This window comes from Hemicordylus capensis, chromosome 8 (assembly GCF_027244095.1).
Source record: "Hemicordylus capensis ecotype Gifberg chromosome 8, rHemCap1.1.pri, whole genome shotgun sequence".
NCBI lineage: Eukaryota > Metazoa > Chordata > Lepidosauria > Squamata > Cordylidae > Hemicordylus > Hemicordylus capensis.
In genome coordinates this window covers 20,072,728-20,095,308 of record NC_069664.1, presented here as the reverse complement: position 1 = coordinate 20,095,308, position 22,581 = coordinate 20,072,728, and the positions used below count along the sequence as shown (strand labels likewise).

Sequence of the window (22,581 nt, the reverse complement as noted above, 5' to 3'; positions counted from 1 at the left end):
AATATAAAACAGGTATATTTATGCCAATATGCATTAGCAGAAACATTTCAACATGCAACTTAACATATTTCCCATCCCACATATTACTTTCCCCACTTTCTCCTCTATCTTTAAAGCACCCAGCACAATCACAGTTGTCACACTTGGCCACTTGGCACAGAACAGGCCAGTGTGCACAGCACTGTGACCATACCTCCCAGGATAGCCTAAAGAGGCTTTGGAGGCCCTCAGGGTGTGTGGAGGCCCTGGACTTGGGCCCTGAAGTCTAGGGGTAAGAGTGCCTCTGGCTGGAGGCCATTGGGGCTGTGGATCATGGAAGCTGTAGTCCAACCACATCTGGTGATCTAACTTTGAGAACCCCTGGGCTAGGGCTCATATGAAGATGATGGCAAGTTGAACCCCTTGTTTCCAATTCTGGGGAGGCTGCGGAAATTCTGAATCAGTGTTGGACAGCAGTTTTGGACTGGATGAACTCGCTGATGCTTAATCCAGGCAAGATAGAAGCCCTATTGATCAGGTGATCTCTTTATCCTGGATTCTGCCTCTTTGGAATGAGGTTGCCCTTTCCCTGAAGCGACAGCTGTCCTGCTGGACCCAGACCTGCACCTGGTGACCTTCTCCTCTTTATCTTGTGTACCAACTGCAATCTTTAAAGCCTTACACTGTCTCAGACCAGCATATCTTAAGAACAGCTTCCCACCTATGAACCGGCTTCAATTATTGGCCGTGGTCCAGCTCCTGCCTCCATATGAGATAACACGAATGTGATAAAGCTTCGATACAGAGGCTTGTTTCCTAGAACGGCACTTGTACTAATTCAGTAGGTCTTGAGACTTAAAATCCTTGTTTTATTATTGTAGTTCAGTTCTGTTTATTTACGGTCACTGACCAGAAAAATATATACGTACAGCTCAAACAGTAACAATGAACTCATCTAGGTATCTGTAAACCTTATGAAATCGAACGATACAGATACACTCTTACTTCAAATTCTAATGGCAACATGACAAAACTTAGCGACTGCATAAGTAATTTTGTCATCGCTATCAGATAAAAGATGGCTAACATAGAAATCATCCTGGTGGCCAGGGTAATTTGCTAGGAGGGGCACTATTAATTAATAACGAGTGTCCTTGTAGAAACTATGGTATAATAACAAATGGGATAATGTCTCCATAGTTCCTGACTTGCAAGGACATAACCACTCCACATAAGGGAGTGTTTAAATCCTGTCTTCCTTAAATCCTGTGTTTAAATCCTGCCTTCAAACACAACAGAAGATAAAATGTCAAAGGTGTGAAGGCTCTATTGTATTTTGCTACTGTAAGCTTATCAAAGTAATTAGCAGGTTTCATATTGTATGTTTCAGATTGTATTTCTGTTTACTTCAAATAATGCATTTTTTGGATGCTGATCTTATAGACCAATCTATTGTATTAGAGCTTTTCACCAGATTTTTCATTAAGATTTCTGTTATGGACTTACAAAGGTTTGGATGATATCTAATTGGGACTGGAGAAGGTTATGAAATGTTCCATCTAGTGCTAGATGCATTCTTTTGCTTGTTTCTACAGTGTTTTCTACACCCCAATAATCTGCTTGCTGAGGCAACTGAACATAGGAAGCCGCCTTCTACTGAGTCAGACCCTTGGTCCATCTGGCTCAAGATTGTCTACCCAGACTGGCAGCGGCTTCTCCAAGGTTGTGGGCAGGAGTATCTCTCAGCCCTATCTGGAGATGCCAGGGAGGGAACTTGGAATCTTCTGCACGCAAGAGGAAACTGAGGTACTGGAGCTGGCCTCTTTATTGAATCTATCTAGGAATGTGCAGAACTGGTTTGAATCCAATTGAGTTTGCTTCAAACCAGCCTGCTTCAACTGGTTCAGGTTGGAACTGGACCAGGCCTCCAAAATGCCTGTCCCCCATCGGGCTCCCACTGGCCTGCGCTGATGGGAGGAGTGCCACTGGGGCCCAGGAGACCCACTGCCACTGAGGAGCCACAGCCAAGGAGCCATGTGGCACATAAGGAGACCTCCTGCCCTACCCCTCTCCCCCTCTTTTCCAACCCCATAGGGCCCCCCCTTTGCTTGTAAAGGGGAATCCTTACTGGATTCCCCTTTACAAGTATGTAGGACTGGGTCTAACTGGGCCGAACTGGTTCAACCCGGTTCTATGCACGAACCGAACCACCAGCCGGTTCGAACTCGAACTGAACCTCCTGGAGAGGTTCCATGCACACCCCTACTTCCATCTATATGATCATCTTCACACATACTGTACCTGAGTCCCTCACGGTCTGGTTTTTTTACCATGTCAGAAATTAAATTACATACTCGCTGATGAACAATCACATAGCAGGACTGAGTCATATGAGGCTCTACAAACCTAAAACTGAGAAAGGACTGAGACTGTACAATCATTAGCCCTCATAAACTTGGAAGGGCAACCCAGGCTGATGCATTGGTTTTTTACACAAACAGACTCTATGCACATCATGTTTCATCCAGCATTGGTTTGGATATGATATTGCCAGTGGATGAGGAAGTGGCCAGGATTCTACACTCTCATGACACCTAGGCTTGACACTTCTTGATCTTTGTATATACTGGCCCATAGAGCCAAGGAATTTTTGATGCAAGGGATGAAACATATAATTACTAGGGCTGTGCATCAAATAGGGACAATAATCATCTCCAATTTGATACAGTCCTCATCATCAGCACTTTGCATCGTATTGTTTTCAATGCAAAATGGCTAACATTGGTTCCACCCGATATAGTATTTTCCATATCGTATCAGATTGAACTGCCATAGAGGACCAGAAGGCTATTTAGTACTTTTCTCTTTTGCTTTTACTCCACCCAAAATGTTTTTCTCTTTGAATCTGGTAATGTGCCATATAGGAGAACTGCTGAGAAGGGAAGAAGAGCAGTTATGTGACTGACATCTCCGGCAACTGCACATTGTTTCACTGCCTCCTCAGGCTTGCAGATGCTCATATGCTGTAATTGGTTCATTTGCGTCTCTGTTCCCTTCCAATCACAGTGCTTGTGGGGAGGGACATCAAAATAATACTTTATTAGGGGACTTTGACTGGTTCTTCCACTCCACTCCACTAAGCAGCAGTATTGCATGCTCTCTTTTGTGCTCCTAGTTCAGCACGTGCCCAGACCTCAGGTCTTAGTTCAGCCATTATAAGGGGCTTTGCTGCTATGCTCTGCCAACTGAGCAAAGAGGCATTTTTTTTTAGAGTGGGGATTCTCTTTATTTAGCATGGGGGGAGCAACTGGCCATATCCATCCCCAGCACAGCATCCCTCCAGTGGCCATTGTGGTGTCTGCCTCATATTTTCTTTTCAGATTAGGAGCCCTTTGGGGACAGGGAGCCATTTAATTTAATTTATTTATTCTTAAACAACAACAACAAATATTTCTATTTCTATATCGCTTTTCAGCTAAGGTTTCCAAAGCGCTTTACACAGAGAAATAACAAACAAATAAGATGACTCCTTGTCCCCCCAAAGGGCTCACAGTCTAAAGGGAAGCATCAGATAGACACCAGCAACAGTCACTGGAGGGATGCAGTGCTGGGGGTGGATAGGTCCAGTTACTCTCCCCCTGCTCAATAAAAACAATCGCCACATTAAAAAGGTGCCTTTTTGCCCAGTTAGCAGGGCAAACACTTTTATATATGTAAACCACTTTGGACACTTTTGTTGCAAAGCAGGATGCAAATATTTGTTGTATTTGTATTCGTACTATCTGGGGCTCAGTGCATCCCTCCCTGGCTGCATCAAAAACTGTCAGCCGTCTTCCTGTAACCTGGGAAGTGAAGTCCGTGCAGAAGCAAAGCCTCTCATCAAAGCAGAAATGTGAAGGGGAGCACCTCCTGGGATTCTAGACTTAGGAGGAATATGCTCCCCAAATATTCTCCAAAATATCTCGGGGGCGGGGGGAGAGAATATGGGTGTTAGAATATTCTCTGAAAGGCTCATGAGAGTCTTTTTCTTCAGCCCAGCAGCTGACTTTCCAGGAATGAACTCCCCCCCCCCCATGATCCTCATTCAGAAGAAGAGAGAAACCAAACAATAATAGTGACCAGTCCCCATTGAGGGGGACAGAAACAATTGAGATTTCTTGGATTGTTGCATGCTTTCTATAAAAGGACAAGGGAATCACTTCACAAGTGGCTGATAGAATCCATTTAATTTCATAAGTTTATGAACAAGCTGAGCATGTATACACATGCTCAGGAACTGTGTGGACAGAGGTTCATACACAGCAGATCGGGGGTCATGCCGTAAATTAGTCACGTGTGAAGAAATTTGTGAGGTGAGAATGTGTGAACTGAAGAAGAATTTTCTGAACCATTTCTGAACCAGATGAAGAAGGTTCAAGAAATGGTGACTGGAGAATATTCTCACCCATGTCTAAGCACAGCACACATCACCTTGCGCTATGGGGGACCAAGTCCTCTCAGAGGGGCCTAGCTACCAATCCCTCCCAGAATCCAAGTGTAGCAGGGATCTAAGCAATGTAGAAAGGTGAAAGGTGGATTCAAAGAAACCCTGGCACTTCTAGATGAAATAAGGGTGGCATCAAGCCCTAACGAGTGTCCGCCATCTGCTTTAAGAAAGGTCTACCATGCCCGAAAGTGCCATCCCACTTTGACTTAAAATAATACTTTTAGCCATTTCAATCATTTCCCGACATTCCTATGGGCTGCTATACCCTATGGGGTGATGCCTTGACCGATAACGATGCTTTGACCGATTCGTCAAATAGAAGAGGTGACATTGTTCCAATATCGATTCGGATCTCAAGTTGGCAAGCCACCTTGGAGATGGGATACAACAAACACTGAACACTGAAATGGGCACATAAATATGTTTAATATGTTTCATCAAATGTACGTGGGGTCCCAGAGGCAGACAGTGAATGGTCTCCAGAAAATAACAAAAGCTCCAGGGACTGAAATGAAGTCTGCACTCCAGATCTGATTAGAGGTGTGATCTGAAGCATGCCCTCCAGGAAGTCCACCCCACTGAACTGAGCGGAACCTGCTTCTCACAAGCTTAGCTTCAAGCTACAGGAAGGACAGACACAAGCAGGGGGTCGGGGTGAAAAGCAGTGGGGAGTAGATCAGAGAGCTATGGCAGCCCCCAGAATCCGACCCTCAAGTTGGCGTTGATGGTAGATCATTAGGGTCAGATGTCGCAGAAGTTTCTATCACGACAACACCGGAAAACATCCCCACTTGAAAGTGCACATTTAAATATACAGCCCCGTTCAATATGTCGAAATATTCCATCTGCAATGGTAGGAAGAGAGAGGTGTGGGTGGCGGGGGGGGGGGGGGAAGGAAGTATAAATATAAAGAAATGGTGTTGCGGGTGATATTTCAAATCCTAATTAGGGGTGTGAAAGCTGGCCCGGTTTGGGAGGTCCAAGTTTGAACCGGCCATCCTCGGAAAGAAGGGTGCCAGTCTGAATTTGAACTGGACCAGCCCCGGTTCTAAGAACTGGTTTGCGGGCTGGTTTGGGGGTATAATTGTAAAGGGGAATCTGGAGAAGATTCCCGTTTACAAGTAAAGGGGGATTCCCTAACATAAGGTGGGCGGGGGGGAGCAAATGAGTCCTTACCACCTTTTAATTCCAGGCAGCGGTGGAGCATCTCCAGAGGCACTGGGAGGTGCGGGCAGGGGCTCTTTGAGGCCCCTTGCCAGGCTCCCAAATGACAGCTTGGGTCTGCTGCAGCCCAGTTTGGGCCTCTGTGCATATGTGGCCATTTTTGTGACTTCCACGAAAGGTGCAGAGGCCGTTTGCTTCAGCACAAGATTTGCAGGGTGATCTAAATGGCCTCTGTGCATGTGCGGAGGTTACAAAAATGGCCTCCAAGCGTGTGCAGAGGCCAAAACCAGGCCGCAGCCAGCCTGTGCTGTCATTCAGGAGGCCGGCAGGGGGCTTGGAAGAGCCAACGTCACCGCCCCCTGCTGCCTCCAGAGACTCTTCGCCACCTCCAGAGACTCTCTCTTGCCACCCCGGTCTTTTGTTTGCCCCCCACCTTATATTAGGAAAGCCCCCTTTATTTGTAAAGATGAATCCTCACCAGATTCCCCTTTACAAGGATACTATGCTCCTGAACTGCCCTGCGAATCGGTTCAGCTCAGTTTGATAGCCGAACTGGACTGGGCCCAGTTTGTTCAAGCCTGAAGCCGGATTGCATAGTTTCGAAGCCAGACTGGATCTCACTGATTTCTACTTCCTCTATGCTTGCCAGCAGAAGATCGTGCTTCCTGCACCTGATGAAGTGGGCTCTAGTCCGTGAATGTTTATGCTAAAATAAATGTGTGTGTTTGTCTTTGGGATGCCACAAGACATTTTTATTTTTCCTGCACAAAACCAGTGCTCTTCTTCGTAAGGCCCGGGGGCCCGTGGCAGCCCCCATCAACCTGAAGTGCAGCTTCTGAATGGTTTATTGGACCTGTGTGACACTTCAGCCAAAGCTGAATACTCTACACCAGGGATTCTCAATGCTGGGTCCCCAGATATTATTGGACTTCAACTCCCATAATGCCCAGCCCCAGTGGCCTTTGGTTGGAGATTATGGGAGTTAAAGTCCAATAATATCTGGGCACCCAATGTTGAGAATCCCTGCTCTACACTGTTCCCCTGGCACCACACTGAGCTGACCATCCTTACTAAGCAGTGTTGCACTTTGCCTAGCACCAGAGGGCTCCATTAAGGGGAATGGAGCCCTCTTGAGCCCCAGAGCCATCTTGGAAGGCGTGCACAGAATGTTAGGTAGAGCAGCCCTTCCCAGCACTTTCCCCACAGAGTTCTTAAGAGAGGACTCCATCTCTCTTGGAAGGTCCTCTTGAACCCTCCCGAACCCACCCGAACCCTCCCGAACCCACCCGAACCCTCCTGAACCCACACGAACCCACCCAGCATTCCACAGTACTGTGTGGAGGTCAGCACAGTGGGAAATGGCTCTTGCATGGAAGAGGGTTTTTGTTGTTGTTGTTTTGCCAAAGTAGCCCCCACTTGAAAAAATGGTGATGATCACAACAACATGGATGCCCTCTAGAACACAGGCAGGTAAGGTCTGGCTGTCCATCTGTTGCAGGCCTATGACTCCCATCACCCCAGGCCACAATTTATTATAGCTGGGGTTCTGGGAGCTGTAGTTCAGCAATATCTGGAGGACCTCAGGTTGGGGAGCACTGCTCTAGACACTGTTGAACTACAATTCATGGCTAGGGATGCTGGGATCTGTAGTTTATCAACATATGGAGAGCCACACCTTGCCTGCTGCTACGCTAAAATCCCACGACACCCCTTCCCATAGGGACTCACCTTTCATCACCATCCGGCTAAAACAAAAGCCATGGCTACTGATGACACAGGTGGATGACTCCATGTGACACGCATCATGTTGGTTTTTGACAATACACTTTGGACAGACACGGTATCCTCCGCTCCTGCTGCGGGCATTTACTGCTGTGGGCGGGGGGAATGTTTGTGATTAACTGAGTTTGCTAAACAGCCTCACCTGGAAGGTTTGATCTGGGGGTTGTACACATCTCAAATAAATCCCCCCACCCTTAGTGTAGGAGTGTATAATGCACTTTTAAAAAACCAATAACCCTGACCAACAAACAACATTTTTCAATTAAAAAAGCAGGCTACCAAGGTGACTTCATATCTGCTTACCCTTGCTCATTAAACACCATCTCAAACAAAACTGCTTTGTATTCCTTTGAGAAAATGCACACTTATATATGGTACATCGGGTTTTGACACTGTATGAACATAATGAATGCATATATGCAGAGAAATGCATATAAGGTTCTTGGAGATGTTTTCTAAAAGGTAGACTCCATGCATAGGGGCAGGTATGACTGGCAATCCAGAATAAGGCATAATATTTGCATAGGTGTATATATGGTAGAGGAGGGCTGCACCACTTATGGTCCTCCTGCAGATGCTGGACTACAGCTCCAATCATCCTCTACTATTGGTCACTAGGGCTGGGGATGATGGGGGTTGTAGTCTAACAACAGCTGGAGGGCCAAAGGTGTGCTGCCATATGTTAGATCTGAACAGCTGAGTTGACTCCATGGATGAAGAACCCTCTGTGTCTGCTCTTAAGAACGTTTGTGTCTGCCTCTTTGGACCCTTTAGCTTGTGAGATTTACTTTTACTGAATCACCACTGGTTGCTAAGTAAAAAAAGGTTAAGAAGACAGGAATATTGGAACATAAGGAGCTGCCATATACTGAGTCAGACCATTGGTCCATCTAGCTCAGTATTGTCTTCACAGACTGGCAGCAGCTTCTCCAAGGTTGCAGGCAGGAGTCTCTCTCAGCCCTTTCTGGGAGATGCCAGGGAGGGAACTTGGAACTTTCTCTTCCCAGAGCGGCCCCATCCACTAAGGGGAATATCTTACAGTGCTCACACTTGTAGTATCCCATTCAAATGCAAACTAGGACAGACCCTCCTTAGCAAAGGGGACAATTCATGCTCACTGCCACAAGAACAGCTCTCCTCCTTTTCTCATTTTGTCACAACACAAGGCAGTGCATTTGGCACATGACTGGGGTATGTAGAATGCACAATTTGGTTAGCTGGCAATTAGGGTTGACTCATCTGCTTTCCTGCTGCCCATTCCTTTCTTGATGCCTCTGCTGATATTGTCAATTGTGTTGTTTAATGAAGTTTGGCCGGGCAGTTTTCCTGGGCCCATGTACTCATACAGGTGTGTCTGGCGACTTCATTGTTCTCAGTGCAAGTACATGTATATGTTAAAACATATGTATTAACATATCAGAAACCAACCATTTCCAGTGTCAACATTAATAAGCAAAGAGGCATCAAAATATAACATGTCTAGAATCTCGGATTGTATACACACACACACACATCCAGGAGAAGTCAGTGATGGATTAACCACTATGACATAACCAAGATGGCTTCCGTCCTCAACCTCAAGACCTGGATTGAGGTGTGAAACGGTCATGCAGTCCCTGCTCTCGCCCCAAGGTGCTCATGGGGAATAATTGTGACTTGCAGGACCAAATCCAAGTGCCGGAGAGCTGGTCTTGTGGTAGCAAGCATGACTTGCCCCTTTAGCTAAACAGGGTCCACCCTGCTTGCATATGAATGGGAGACTTGTAAGAGCATTTTGAGAGCATGAATGGGAGACTTGTAAGAGACTTGTGTGAGCATTGTAAGATATTCCCCTTAAGGGATGGGGCCACTCTGGGAAGAGCAGAAGGTTCCAGGTTCCCTTCCCGGCATCTCCAAGATAGGGCTGAGAGAGATTCCTGCCTGCAACATTGGAGAAGCCGCTGCCAGTCTGTGAAGACAATACTGAGATAGATAGACCAATGGTCTGACTCAGTATATGGCAGCTTCTTATGTATGTTCCTATGCTGTCCAGTATGGCCCTCAAAGAGTCAGAATGTGGAGTCTATTTTTTGTGTGTCTAGCTTGCCAGCTGAAGGCCCAGAAGTCTCTTCTTTATCAGGACATGGAGCGGCCGCAAAGAAAGGGGCAGAAAATGGCGCTCATGCCAGAGGGTAGTAGCAAAAATGCCTTCCCTTGTTGTACTACATTGCCATCCTTGGCCACTTATTAGGGGTGGGGTGGGGGGGTAGATGGATTTGTACCCCTCGATACACCTGCTTGTCTCACTTTAGGTTTATGTTAAATGAATAAAAATTTGTATAACATTTTTTTTAAAAAAAGATTAACCACAATAGTGTTAGCTGGAGCAGGTGGCACTTCCAATGAAGGGCTGACCTGGGATGCCGCTGCGGGCGGTGGTGGCGCACAATGAAAGATCCACCGGCGATTCCAACTCTTGGTATATCGCGGACCTATAAGAGTAAAGAGCCAGCATGTCGCACCAGTAGTGGGACAAGAACAACGGAACGAACCTCCCAGACCAAGGCATAAGTCAGGACATAAGTCAGGGCTGCATAACCTCAGCCCTCCTGCAGACAACCATTTAAAGAAGATAGATAAAACGGTCGGCCACAATGCTTGCTAGGCAAATGAAGCCGTTGTCTTGTGGTGCACTTTACTTGCCCTTGAACAGAAATGGGCAACATTTAACAAGATCCAATCATTGGCCTCAGATAACAGAAAAGGTTCACTTTAAAATGTTCCAACCATCCTCGGTCATCTTTTTTAAAAGTAGAAGTTAACTGCAGGTGATACCTGCATTTACTCAAAAGGAACAGGACTCTGAACTTAAGATGATCTCTTGATTTTTAATATTAAAAAAATTACAAAAAACCCTAGTCTTGCGTTCAGGTCAATACAGTACTTTTTGTTTTAACATAATTTAGTTTTAATGCCTGATGGTTACAATAAGAAGCAAGGGCACACAAAGCTTGCAAATAAAGATAGATTGATAGATATTTGTGCCTCTCCTGTTACTCTCCACAGTTCTCTTCCCCCTCCCAAACTGACCACTCCCCAACCCCAATCAACTCACTTATCAGAGTCAGCAATGGGGACGCAGCGTTGTTCATCTTTGTTCCACCCACAGTAGGGATCTTTGGATGTAATACAGTTGACACAGGACTCGTATGCGCTGCAGTCATTGATGGAAATCCGGAGGACTTTTTTGTTGAAGACAGCTAACAGCACTTTCTAAGAAGGAGAGGGACACTTGGGTAAGCTTATCAATAGCAGAATAGCATTTATAGATTGATCCAACAATCTTACTTCCTGGGCAGCTAAATGGTGCAAAAACACCTCATGCAGAATATGGAACCCCATTAAACTGAGCTTTTGTTTTTTTTGTTGCATATTCACATTTCTAGCCCTTATGGTTCTGGGAGGGAGGGGGACATGCAGACATCTTCTGGTAAAATATCAACCCAAAGGGAAATGAGGCCTACATAGCGGCCTATGGGAGGGGTTCTCAAACTTGGGGACCCAGATGTAGTTGGACTTCAACTCCCATGATCCCCATGGCTAAAGGCCATTGTGGCTGAGGATTCTGGGAATTGTAGTCCAACAACATCTGGGTAAACAAGGTTGGGACATAGGGTCCAACCTACATAGGGTATCAGCAACCCTGGTGTTGGGTATCTGACAGCATCCCTATCATCTGGTGCCATCAGGGACCAGCTCGGCTTCCAGGGTGGGGGGCAGGGACGAGGAGGGAAGGACCCATTGCTGGTGTCTGCCACCTTCTGCACACTCGATGCCAATCCACAAAAAGGGTCTTGCTTACCAACTCAGAGTGTAAAATCAGACCCTTGACAGCCCAGCCTCGGTTAGAGAGCATCAGCGTTCTCATGTATCTGAGACCTGAGGACAGGAGCAGCGCTCTGTGCAGCATCCCTTCATCTGTGAGGGTTCCAAAATAGGACACAAAGTCAGAGAAAGGAGCTATCATAGGGAAGGGTTTACAGGTGTGTGTGTGTGTGTGTGTGTGTGTGTGTGTGTGAGAGAGAGAGAGAGAGAGAGAGAATGTATGTATGTGAATGTGTGTGTGAGTTTGTGTGCATGTGCAGCAAGGGGTATTGGGACCATAATTGGCTTGCTTGTAAAAAATTTCTAGTTCTCATGGCTAACATGAACTGGTTCACAGGCTGGTGGGCTGGTTTGAATTCAGCTTGAATTATAACCAAACTGCTGGAATCAATTCCGTGAACACCACTATTCACAGGTAGGTGTGTGTGTAGCAGGGGGCATTTGGACCATAGATGGCTTGCTTGTTTGTGTTTTTTTAAAGGAATTTCTAGTGCTTATGGCTGGAAGGATATGTTTGAAATAAAATGGCAACTATTTGTTTTATTCATTTAAAATATTTATACCCCGCCCCTCCAGCAGGGGTGCAGCTTGGTAATTCCAGTGTCTCCAAGCTGGAGAAAATGTCATCTGAGTAGATTCAGCTGATTAACCCACACCCCTCAACAGTCATGTGCGTGACTTCAGTTGTGAAGCGACAATGAATAGTGTGTGAAGGGGAAGGACCTTCCTGGCTCCTGAATAGTCACATATAAGTTTCCTTGGTGTGTCCAGTGTGCATATGAAGCAAATATGCCAGCTGAAATGCATATATGCCTATTCAGGGTAAGACAGATGCCTGACCTGATTGTTTTATTGGGTCATCTAGCACCAATTGTTTCACTTGCTTGACAATATCGAAGCCATTTTGTTAGCTTGATGCTAGAGCTGTTTGAGCAGAAACACTTTGCAAGGAAAAACCAAGATGCCGGCTTAGCAGGCGGGCAGGAAATGGCAAGTTTGGGGTTTGGCTTGAAATAGATTTGGGGGGAAAGGTCAACAGAGACTTGAATAACACTTTAGCAGACAGTGATACAGCAGCTGCACTTTGCAAAACTATATCTGGAGCATACTAATCATTCACAGAAAATATGGTTTGTTACTGTAACTTCCTTGTTACAGCTAACTGGTTGAAATGTTTAAGCAACTTGAATCCAGTTATGTAACTTCCGCTTTTGACCAGATAAGACAGTGTTCTGGACTTTGCAAGTGGTCTTTGGGGTCTGACCAGGTTTGTAACCTGAACAGCCTCTCTCTGACCTATTTTCAGCCGGAACTGTCTTTGTATCAATAAAGCAATTATGCGGATTATAATAAACACAGTGTGAAGGCAGCGTTTCTTCCACACAATTATGACGGGGGCGGGGAGGAAAATTCTACAAGAATTACAAGGATTAGTAACTCTGGCACACAACAACCAGCCGGTGTTAAAAATACATGCCTCATTCATTGCTAAAGGCTACTGTTGGCCAGACAAACAAGAAGGTCACCTCAAGAAGGTGATCAACAAAAACAAAGAAGACAAAAGGCGGAGAAAAGAAAAGAGAAGAATTTGCACTTCTAAGATGCAAGGAGGACAGTTTGGAGAAACTAACTCTGCAAATGTGTTTTGGGTGGTATAAAAAGAGGTTGAATGAATAACTAACTAAATAAATAAAACTGCAGGCAACACCCAATGGACTTTTATGCGTCCTTGAATGGCTGCTTTTAAATTGATTTGGAACTTTGATGCTACTCAAAGGTCCACTGGTAATGGTGCCACTGCCCTCCAGTATACTACTGCTTGGGGTGACTCGCACACACAAAAAAGCTAGATAAGGTTTCCTGTATGGCTCCTGACCTCACCCCACCTCAATCCGATCACAAGACCAGCTGTCCTCCCTGCCTTGCTTCCTGATCTTCCTTGGAGATGCCAGGAATTACATTTGCATGCACACACAAAGCAAGTGCTCAACCCAAGAGCTATGGCATTTCCAATCAATTGATTGGTCTGTCTACTCTGGTCTCCACTGGACAGCTAGGAAGAAGCCTTTCCCAGACCTTCTATCTGAAACTTTGAAGTGGAGGGACCGGGGTTGAAACTGGGATCGTCTGCACTCAAAGCTCATCCTCCGTCACCAGATTCTGGATCTCATATACCTGTCCCAATGTACAGCACGGTGTAAATTTTGCCATCCAGGCCTTCCACTTGATCCGCCACTATCTGGGTGAAGTTTGTATCCTTCACATACATCAGGGGCTTGTTGTCCTGAGGCTTCACTGCATCATCCATCAATGGGTGGTTCCTGACAAAGCCGAGGGTTTGGGCTGGCATCTCCAGTGAGCTGGAGATGCCTTCACTCCGGGTTGTTTTGGTGATACACTGTTTGGAAAAGGGAACACAGGCCTTATAGAGTTTAGCACTGATAGAGCTGACTATAGCTCTTCTCCAGAAAAAGGTTTAAAGAAACATGGGAATGTAGGAAGCTGCCTTATACTAAGTCAGACCCCTTGGTCCATCTAGTTCAGTATTGTCTACACAGACTGGCAGTGGCTTTTTCGAGGTTACGGGCAGGAGTCTCTCTCAGTCCCATCTGGAGATGCCAGGGAGCGAATGTGGAACCTTCTGCATGCAAGCACGCAGATGCTTTTCCCAGAGTAGCCCCATCCCCTAAGGGGAATGTAACCAGGCTTAGGTCTGAAGTACATGAAGTAATAAACAAAGAATATGGCTTCTGAGGGTGTGCAGGCAATACTTGCCTTACTGCTGTGGAAGAGCAGCCTGCCCCATGCATTTGGAATAAAAAGCTGCATGAACATAGGAAGCTGCCTTATAAGAGTCAGACCATTGGTCCATCTAGCTCAGTATTGTCTACAGAGACTGGAAGCGGCTTCTCCAGGGTTGCAGGCAGGGATCTCTCTCAGCCATCTTGGAGATGCTGCCAGGGAGGGAACTTGGAACCTTCTGCTTGCCATAGCGGTTAGAGTGCTGGACTAGCACCAGGGAGACCTGGGTCCTATTCCCTATTCAGCCATGAAACTCACTGGGTGACTCTGGGTCCATCACTTCTCTCTCAACCTAACCTACCTCACAGAGTTGTTGTGGGGATTAACATAACCATGTATACCACTCTGGGCTCCTTGGAGGAGCAGGATATAAATGTAAAAATAAATAGATAAATTGGCCTTTACAGTGGCATACAGACAGAAATGCAGTGACAAAATTATCATATGATTGCGTCCCCAAGAAATACAGGTATGTTGATCTGCACTTAGGAACAGATCAGGAGAGGGGAATATGTCTTCCCCACACAGACCAGGAGGGAGCAGCATAGATGCATTCTGCCCCTAGGACTGGGGAAGGAAATAGGGATGTGTGAATGATTTTGAGGTCAAACCGATTTGACTCAAATCTGGTTGACACAAGTGATTCGACCTTGAAATGAACCTGCCCAGTCACCCCTGGCCAAATTCAAGCTCAAATCAAATCTCCGCAGATTCAATTTGAATTGATTTGAGATTTGAGTTTCCCTTATTCATTCCCCCTGATTCCCAGCTTGCTTGCTTTCTTTCTTTCTTTCTTTCTTTCTAGCTAAACTTTAGCCCTTGTAGAAGTGGAGTTATGGAACAAAATGTGTGGTCACCGTTTTTGAAGTGTTTAGACTCTTCGGTGTGTAATGACTTTTCCTCATAATGAATCCCTATGAGGACTCTTTACGCACCAAAAAGTCTAAACACCTCAAAAATTCCTATAAAAATAGAGTATCCCACTGGCTTGCGGGTCGTGAGGGTAGTTGGCACATGGGGTGCCACTAATTCCACCCCACACACACAGACACACACAGCAATGAGGTACTCAGTTCATTTTTTAGAAATGTTTGAATCGTTTAGACTCTTTGGTGTGTAAGGAATCCTCATAGGGATTCATTATGAGGAAAAGTCATTACACACCGAAGAGTCCAAACACTTCAAAAATAGTGACCGTACATTTATCTCCATAAGTCCGCTTCTACAAGGGCTAGAGCGTAGCTTTTTTTGAAAGAAGGAAAGATGGGGATCTGCATTAGGGTTAGGGCTGCTTCAAATCCCCAGTATTTTTGTATATTTCCCTATGGCAGAAGTATACAAAATCACTAAAAACAAAACAAAAAATTTAATTCAAAATCAACTGAGTGCCCCACGTCCTTGAAATTTGGGGGGTAGGTGGCACCCATGGGGCCCTACCTTCCACCCCATTTTGGTGCACTCTGGACCTTTAAAAGCATGTCAAATTGATCCAAATCCAAATCTAATCTAATCCAACTTGATTAGAATCTGATCAGATTCGGGTTTGCAGATTAGAGTTTAAATAGAATCTGGCTGATTTGATTTCACCTCGAACCGAGTCACAAAAATCGATTCATGCACATTCCTAGAAGGAAAGCCGGCAATGGGGCATTCTCCTCCATTCTTCCGTGGTACTCACGGTTCCAGGACGAGGGCTGGGCACTTCACCATAGTACCGATTCCACTTATGAGAGTCCTCATTATACTCCTTGTAAGCTCCTTCAAAAGCTTTCAGCACAGTCTGAAGTGGATACTGGCAGACAGCAGAAATATCTGTATCTGCCCTGGGGGTGGGGGAGACATTGGGTGAGGGTTAAGATCAATGACTAACCAAGAACCCACATGAAAACAACTTCATAGGTCTCTTCCCCCTAGCCACCACTCTGCCCTTCACTTTCCCCCACTTCTATACATTCTGCAGAAAAACTGAGAATCTCATCTGGGAAGGTCCATCTGCTGTTGTCACCAGCTTGTCTGGCAGCTACTCAGGAATGGGCCTTTTCTGTTAATCCAAACCACTTCCCCCACCCCGCCGGAGGCTTTGGAAAGCCCTCCCTGTTGAACTAAGAAGATCCCCATCTCTGATAACTTTTAAGAGGGCGATTAAGAGACATTTGTTCACCCAGACTCAATGAGACTCATAGATGTTGACATTGTTTTAAAATTTAAACTCTAAATTGTTTTAAGGTGTTCATGTTTTAAATTTGTGTTGTTTTGTTATAGACTGTCCAGAGATGCAGGTATATAAGCACGTTCAAGAAATACAAGAAAATAATAACTGTATTTCCCCGGGGAACAACTGGCAGGCAGAAACTGCTCTCCAGCTCCCCTGTCTCTTAGCCCAGGAAGAGAGGACAAGTGGGTAGCAAAGCCAGGGCTTCGCGAACCGGATTCTGCATCCCATGTACATAACAAGCCGGCGTGGTGTAGTGGTTAGACTAGGGAGACTGGATTTCAAATCCCTGTTGAACCATAGAACTCACTGGGTGACTCTGGGCCAGTCACGTCTCTCTCAGCCTAACCTACCTCATAGGGTTGTGGTGAGGATATAAATAACCATGTACACCACCCTGGGCTCCTTGGAGGAAGAGTGGGGTATAACAGTCAGAATGAATATAAATAAACAAATAATGTGTACTTGCCCCATTCCTCTCACTCTGAATCTTGCCATTGGGTTTCAGATTTGTTTGCATCGTGTTCTGGATGCAGATGTGGAGTGGTGGGGTTGTGTGGGTAAGGACAGTGGAGTTCCATCCCTGATCAGCAGAAACCTTAGGAACATCGGAAGCTGCTTTATGCTGAGTCAGGCTGTTGACTCACCTAGCTCAGCAGTGACTGAGTGGCAATTCAAGCAGGAAGGTCTCTCAGCCCTACCAGGAGATACCAGGGAGTTAACCTGGTACAGATGCTCTTCCACTGAACTATGGCCCCATCCCATAAGGCAGGGCTGCTCGACTTCGGCCCTCCTGCAGATGGCCTGCTTGACTGATTGCTTAAGTGTCGTCAAGTCGGGGTCTACTCTTAGCGACCACAATTCCCATAATCCCTGGCTATTTGCCACTGTGACTGGGAATTATGGGAGTTGTAGTTCAAAAGCAGCTGGGGAGGGCTCTAAGTAGAGCAGGCCTGCCCTAAGAGGAATATCTTACAATGCTCATAAATGTAGTCTCCCATTCAAATGCAAATCAGAGTGAATCCTGCTTAGAAAGGAGACAATTCATGCTTGCCTCCAGAAGATCATCTCTCCTCCCATCTTATTTGGCATGTTTTTTGTTTTAGGGGTTTCAGCAGGCTTCCCCTCTGACCACACACTCACATATGTGCATGCGCGTGCACACACACACACACACACACACACACACACACACACACACACCTCTTTCAAGCATATCTTCATAAGGACTGGAAACTTGCTTTTTAAAAATAAAATCATAGACTATCACGAAGCTGAATTCTGCATCCACAACTACATCTGGTCCTGTTTTTACTCCCTTGTAGAACGGCAGCAGACATAGAAGCCCAGCCAATTAGCCACCCCTCGAAGAGCAGAGGCTAAAGTATGCTCTGGCACAGTGCTTTTGTACCTTACCAGTGTGCCCGGAAGACCCCGAAGATGATGGTGTCCCGCCAGTCTTCCTTCCTCAGGACATAGATTCCCTGCAGCCGGTTGAAATACAGAAACTCTTTTGGACGGGAGCATACCAGCCGTGCCTTGAGGAATGTTGTCCACTTTTTCTGCAATAGTCGGTCACCACCCAGGTCCCCCTGCATGGAAATAATGATAGTTAGGTGGCAATGTGGAATGAATCTATGGAATTCATTGCCACAAGGTGTGCTGGTGTCCTATGGCTGTAAAAGGAGATTAGACAAATTCATGGAGGACAAGTCCATCAGTGGCTACTGGTCTTGATAGCTACCTGCCAGGTTTATTTATTTATTTATTGTTCAATTTATATACAGCTTTTCATTCAAATAATCTCAAAACGGTTTACAATATAATTAAAACAATGCAAAATTATAATATAAAAGGTACAGATTTATTTATCGTTTATTTATCTAACATATTTGTATACCACCCAAAACACAAGTCTTGGGGCAGTTTACAACAAAACGTTATAACCAAGACCTTGTGTTTTGACCGGAAACTTATCAGCAGCCAGTGTAGATCTTTTAAGATAGAAGTAATATGGTCTCTCTGAGATGACCCAGAGACCAACTTGGCTGCTGTATTCTGGACCAACTGCAGTTTCTGGACTATGTACAAAGGCAGCCCCACGTAGAGTACATTGCAGTAGTCAAGTCCGGAGGTACCAGTTGTGCTCCTGTTCTGTTCAAATAATATAAATATATAATAATATCTCTGTGTACACATTTAATAACCCATTTAAATAATAATAATAAATAGTAATACATAAAACACAAAGCAGCAGCAGTAAAAACAATACTTCCATTCAAACGCCTGGATGAAGAGCCACGTCTTTACTTCCCCCCCTTTAAACTGTCAAGGAGACCAGCTCTGAATTCCAGTGACTAGGAAACAATGTTCGAAGGGGGCTTATTGCTTTCATCTCTTGCTTATGGGTTTCCCAGAGGCATCTGGTTGACCTCTGTGGCAAACAGGGTGATGGGATAGATCAGGAGTAGGCAATCTTGGGAACGGCAGTGGTTGTTGAATTACAGCTCCCATTCCCCAGCCACAAATTGTGTCTTGCAGTGCTATTGGCTCTTTCCCATCCCTAGGGGTGTAGACCTCGTCAGAAATCACCATGAGCATTTGTTCCTTCAATGGTACTGACCAGCCAGGGGCGTAGCTCTAATTGAAAGGGTTCAAAGAACATGGGCCCCCAGCTCCTGAGGGCCCTCCAGCTCCATCCCTCCCTATTTTATTCATTGTCTCCCTCACTCTGGGGGGGCCGCCCAAGAGAGGGATGAACACGGGCCCCCTCTCCCCTAGTTACCCCCTGAGACCAGCCCAGGTACTAATGGGATCTCCAGGAACGTATGCCCACCTTGCAGACTCTGGCCACACGTGCCACCACTTGCTCCACCTCCCAGTCATACTCCAGGGCCTTCTCATTGAAGAAGAAGTAGACCTTGTCATCGTCTTCATCTTCACTGCCTTCACTCTCTTTAATATAAGTCGAGCCCACAAAATTGGGATCTGTAAACAGAAAGGGAGAAGGATGAATTCTGCTGGCATATAAACCCCTTATCAGTGTTGCCAGGTTGGTCCTATATCTGTGTTTTAAAAGCCACTGTGGTCTCTCTCTGGAGCTGCTTAGGTTGTGCTTTCACCAGCTGCTCTTTAGAGTGTGTGTGTGTGTGTGTGTGTGTGTGTGTGTGTGTGTGTGTGTGTGTAAATGATTCTTTCTCATCAATGTAGTAGTTTGATATAGTATGGACTGCCTTGGAATGGAATGCAGGGATTTAAATATTTCTAATAACAAAATTAATGACAGGAATTGGTGATCAAGACCCAGTTGGTTTGATCCTGTCAAGACTCAGTTGGCTTAATCCTGTCCAAGCCCACACCAAATACATAAGCTGCCTAATGCTGAGTCAGCTCCTTGGTCCATCTCACTTAGGGATGTGCACGGACCGGTCCGGAGGTCATTCTAAAAGCCTCCGGACCAGTCCAGACACGAGGCTGGTTCGGCGGTTCGGAGCCGGTAGGGGGGGTGGGTGTAGACCTTTAAGGGTGGGGAGGGTGTACTTGCCCCTCTTGCTGCTTTCCCCCCACAGGTGTGCATGTTTTTTTAAAGCATTTGGGGTGGCAGGGTACCTCCCTGCCACCCCTTCCCCCATTCCTTGGCAAAAAGCTTCATAAAGCCTGACTGTTCATGTGCGCGTCTTGTGCGTATGTTGTGCACGCACACACGTCTGACGTATGCACGCGATGCACAATTTTAAAGTAACCATGATACTCACTGTGAACCTAGAAGAAAACTAACACAACACCAGAGAGTCATGGGGTAGAGAAGTAACATCAGAGTGTCTAAATTTTATTTATTTATGAATTTCTATCCTGCTCTTTCTCCAAGGAGCCTAGAGCAGAGTTCATGGTTATGTTTATCCTCACAACAATCCTGTGAAGTATTTTAGGCTGAGAGAGAAGTGATTGGCCCAGGGTCACCCAATGAGTGACATCAGCTTTCCTTAGTCCTGGGATGAAGCCTTCTCAGTTCTCAACACCTGGAAACTCACATGGTAGAGCTGCTGTGATACAGCATTGATTGATTTATTCAAACCACCATTTCCTAGCCTTTCAGTCCCCTCTAATGGTCCACCAAGGTGGCCTACAACAAATTTCAAAATATAAATCACAGTAATTATTAAATAGATCCACTCTCATCATCCTGGAACTAACTGAAAGCATGGCAAAATGGATGAGTACAGGTTTAGTTCGCAGGAGAAGTTCCATCCCTGGCAAGAAGAAGGTCTCAAGTTCCATCCCTAATTATTGGACCAAAGGAAGAAGATCTGGGAAAGGAATCCCTACCTGAGACCTCGGAGAGCCACTCTCAATCAGAGGTAACAATTCTGGGCAAGACAGGTCAATGATCTGACATGGTAGAAGGAAGCTTGACACCTTCTTCCTTCTCTGCCCCAGAATTTAATGTCCAGACGGAGTCTGAACGGCCATGGATGCGTAACTCTCTCTTCCATCTATTCAGTGTGTGCTTATAGATGGGATGGGGCATTCTAATGTGAGGGTGGTAGTTAGGGATGTGCAAATTGATTTGAATTTGAATCGATTCAACTCAAATCTGGGTTATTTGAGTTATTTGTATTCCAATAAAATCACCCATGAAAAGGGCAATTCAAATTCAAATTCAAACTGAATTTTCAACATTTGACTTCAATCAATTTGAATTCAGTTTGAGAGCCATTTGGCACATTTTTAAACCATTCAGGCACCATGATGAGTTAAAAGCGATGCCAAAACAGTGTCAAATTGTTTCAAATTTGAATTTCATTGATTAGATTTCAAAACAAATTTTCGAGTCAGATTCAAATTTGATTAGAATTCAAAACAAGTTTTCAGAATTTGATTTGAATTCAAAGCAAATAGAAAAATTCATTTCATGCACATCTCTGCTGGTACTTACTCCAAATAAATAGTTCCAGTGGGAAAGGTGAAATCCTGTAAATGCTGAGCTTGCAGATATGGAGAACCTGGGAACCCAGCGTATAAAACCATGGGCTTGTATGAAGCAGTTTTGCATTTATGTGCATGTTGGCCCACATTGGAGAACCATCTTCTCTGTACCCTGCTACATCTCACCATTGAATAAGTGGTCCTCGGTCTTAATGGTATCGCCTTCTTTCGAGGTGCGCTGGATCGCCGACTCACTGCCTAGAAAGTTGGTGAGTGTCGCTGTATAGAGCTCACCATCTGAATGGAAAGAAAACAAAGAAGGAGCTAGCTCAGCTGGATGTGGGTGGCCCTGGAAGAGTGTTGAGTGTATACAGCAACCCAGAGATGCTTAGGTATCCGTGTGGAGGCTGAAAGTTTCCTCAGGTGGTGGTAGCGGGTTGATATTTTCACTACAAACATAACAAAGCCTCTAGGTGATGCAACTCACCTCTGCAACTTCAACTTTTTATTTTTTATTTTTGCCTCAAGTGCTCAAACAATGGAGCTCCAGAACAAACTTACCCACAAGAAGGCCTGTTTGTTCCTTTGCTGGGTCATAGGGACACTTTCCCTTCCCATCTTCCAAGGAATCCTCAACTATGGAGAAATCGTCTAGATTCTGGAAGAGAAATCCAAAGGAGGAGAGGGGGATTATGAGACTGAGGTAACTACTTCCCATGCATGAGGCTAAATGTATATCTTAAAACATATATGCCCACGTGTAGAGGAAACCTCTCTGTCATGTTGAGGCTGCCTTGTCTGGGGCGGTTCAGGACTTCATGGCTGTCATGATAGCCATGGGGGCTATCCCAACACTTTGTATGTCCAACACATGAACTGGGGCACACTCCAGTTCCAGTTTTTTCACCTAGGCAGGGAGGATAGTGATTTGAAAGTGAGGGGTGTTTTATCTGTGCTCTTGTCATGGTCAGATCACTTCCTTTTGAGGTTTAGAGTTTCAGCAGCTATACCACTCTGTAAGGGTGGGGGACTTATTAAAGTGGCCTGTCTCCAGAGACTGATGGACTCTAATTGATTCCTGAGGGCTCTGGGGGATTTTTCAGCTGGTGTGGCAGGTGCTCCCGTTGAAGCTCTAGTTGCTCTCCTGAATTGAGAGATTGCTTGGGTGGTTGACACAATTGCTCTTAAGTGCCTTCTCCTGCAAAGCAGAACCTGTGCCCCACCTTGGTTTACACCTTAGCTGAGGGCAATGAAGCAAGCAGGGAGACGGCTGGAATGCAAGTGGAGGAAACCGGGGGCAATTCTGAGTGAACACAGGTTAGAGCTCATTATTGAACTGCCAAGGTTGCTCAAGTAACCCCCCAGC

The 22,581-nt window shown here is 45.5% G+C and overlaps 1 protein-coding gene across 1 annotated transcript in view; it reads right to left on the bottom strand.

The window, feature by feature from the left end:
* Positions 1-4,872: 4,872 nt before the first annotated feature.
* The window catches only part of LOC128334058 (semaphorin-4C-like), a 38,347-nt gene continuing 20,638 nt past the window's right edge, over positions 4,873-22,581 (bottom strand). The window contains exons 5-15 of the mRNA XM_053270305.1: positions 21,777-21,873; positions 21,402-21,512; positions 19,126-19,277; positions 17,706-17,881; positions 15,756-15,900; positions 13,451-13,673; positions 11,253-11,368; positions 10,506-10,663; positions 9,806-9,882; positions 7,358-7,501; positions 4,873-5,310 (exon numbers count right to left, since the gene is read on the bottom strand). Coding sequence (XP_053126280.1) covers positions 5,207-5,310; positions 7,358-7,501; positions 9,806-9,882; positions 10,506-10,663; positions 11,253-11,368; positions 13,451-13,673; positions 15,756-15,900; positions 17,706-17,881; positions 19,126-19,277; positions 21,402-21,512; positions 21,777-21,873 — 1,503 coding nt within the window. The 3' untranslated portion in view covers positions 4,873-5,206. The remainder of the gene's footprint in view (positions 5,311-7,357; positions 7,502-9,805; positions 9,883-10,505; positions 10,664-11,252; positions 11,369-13,450; positions 13,674-15,755; positions 15,901-17,705; positions 17,882-19,125; positions 19,278-21,401; positions 21,513-21,776; positions 21,874-22,581) is intronic.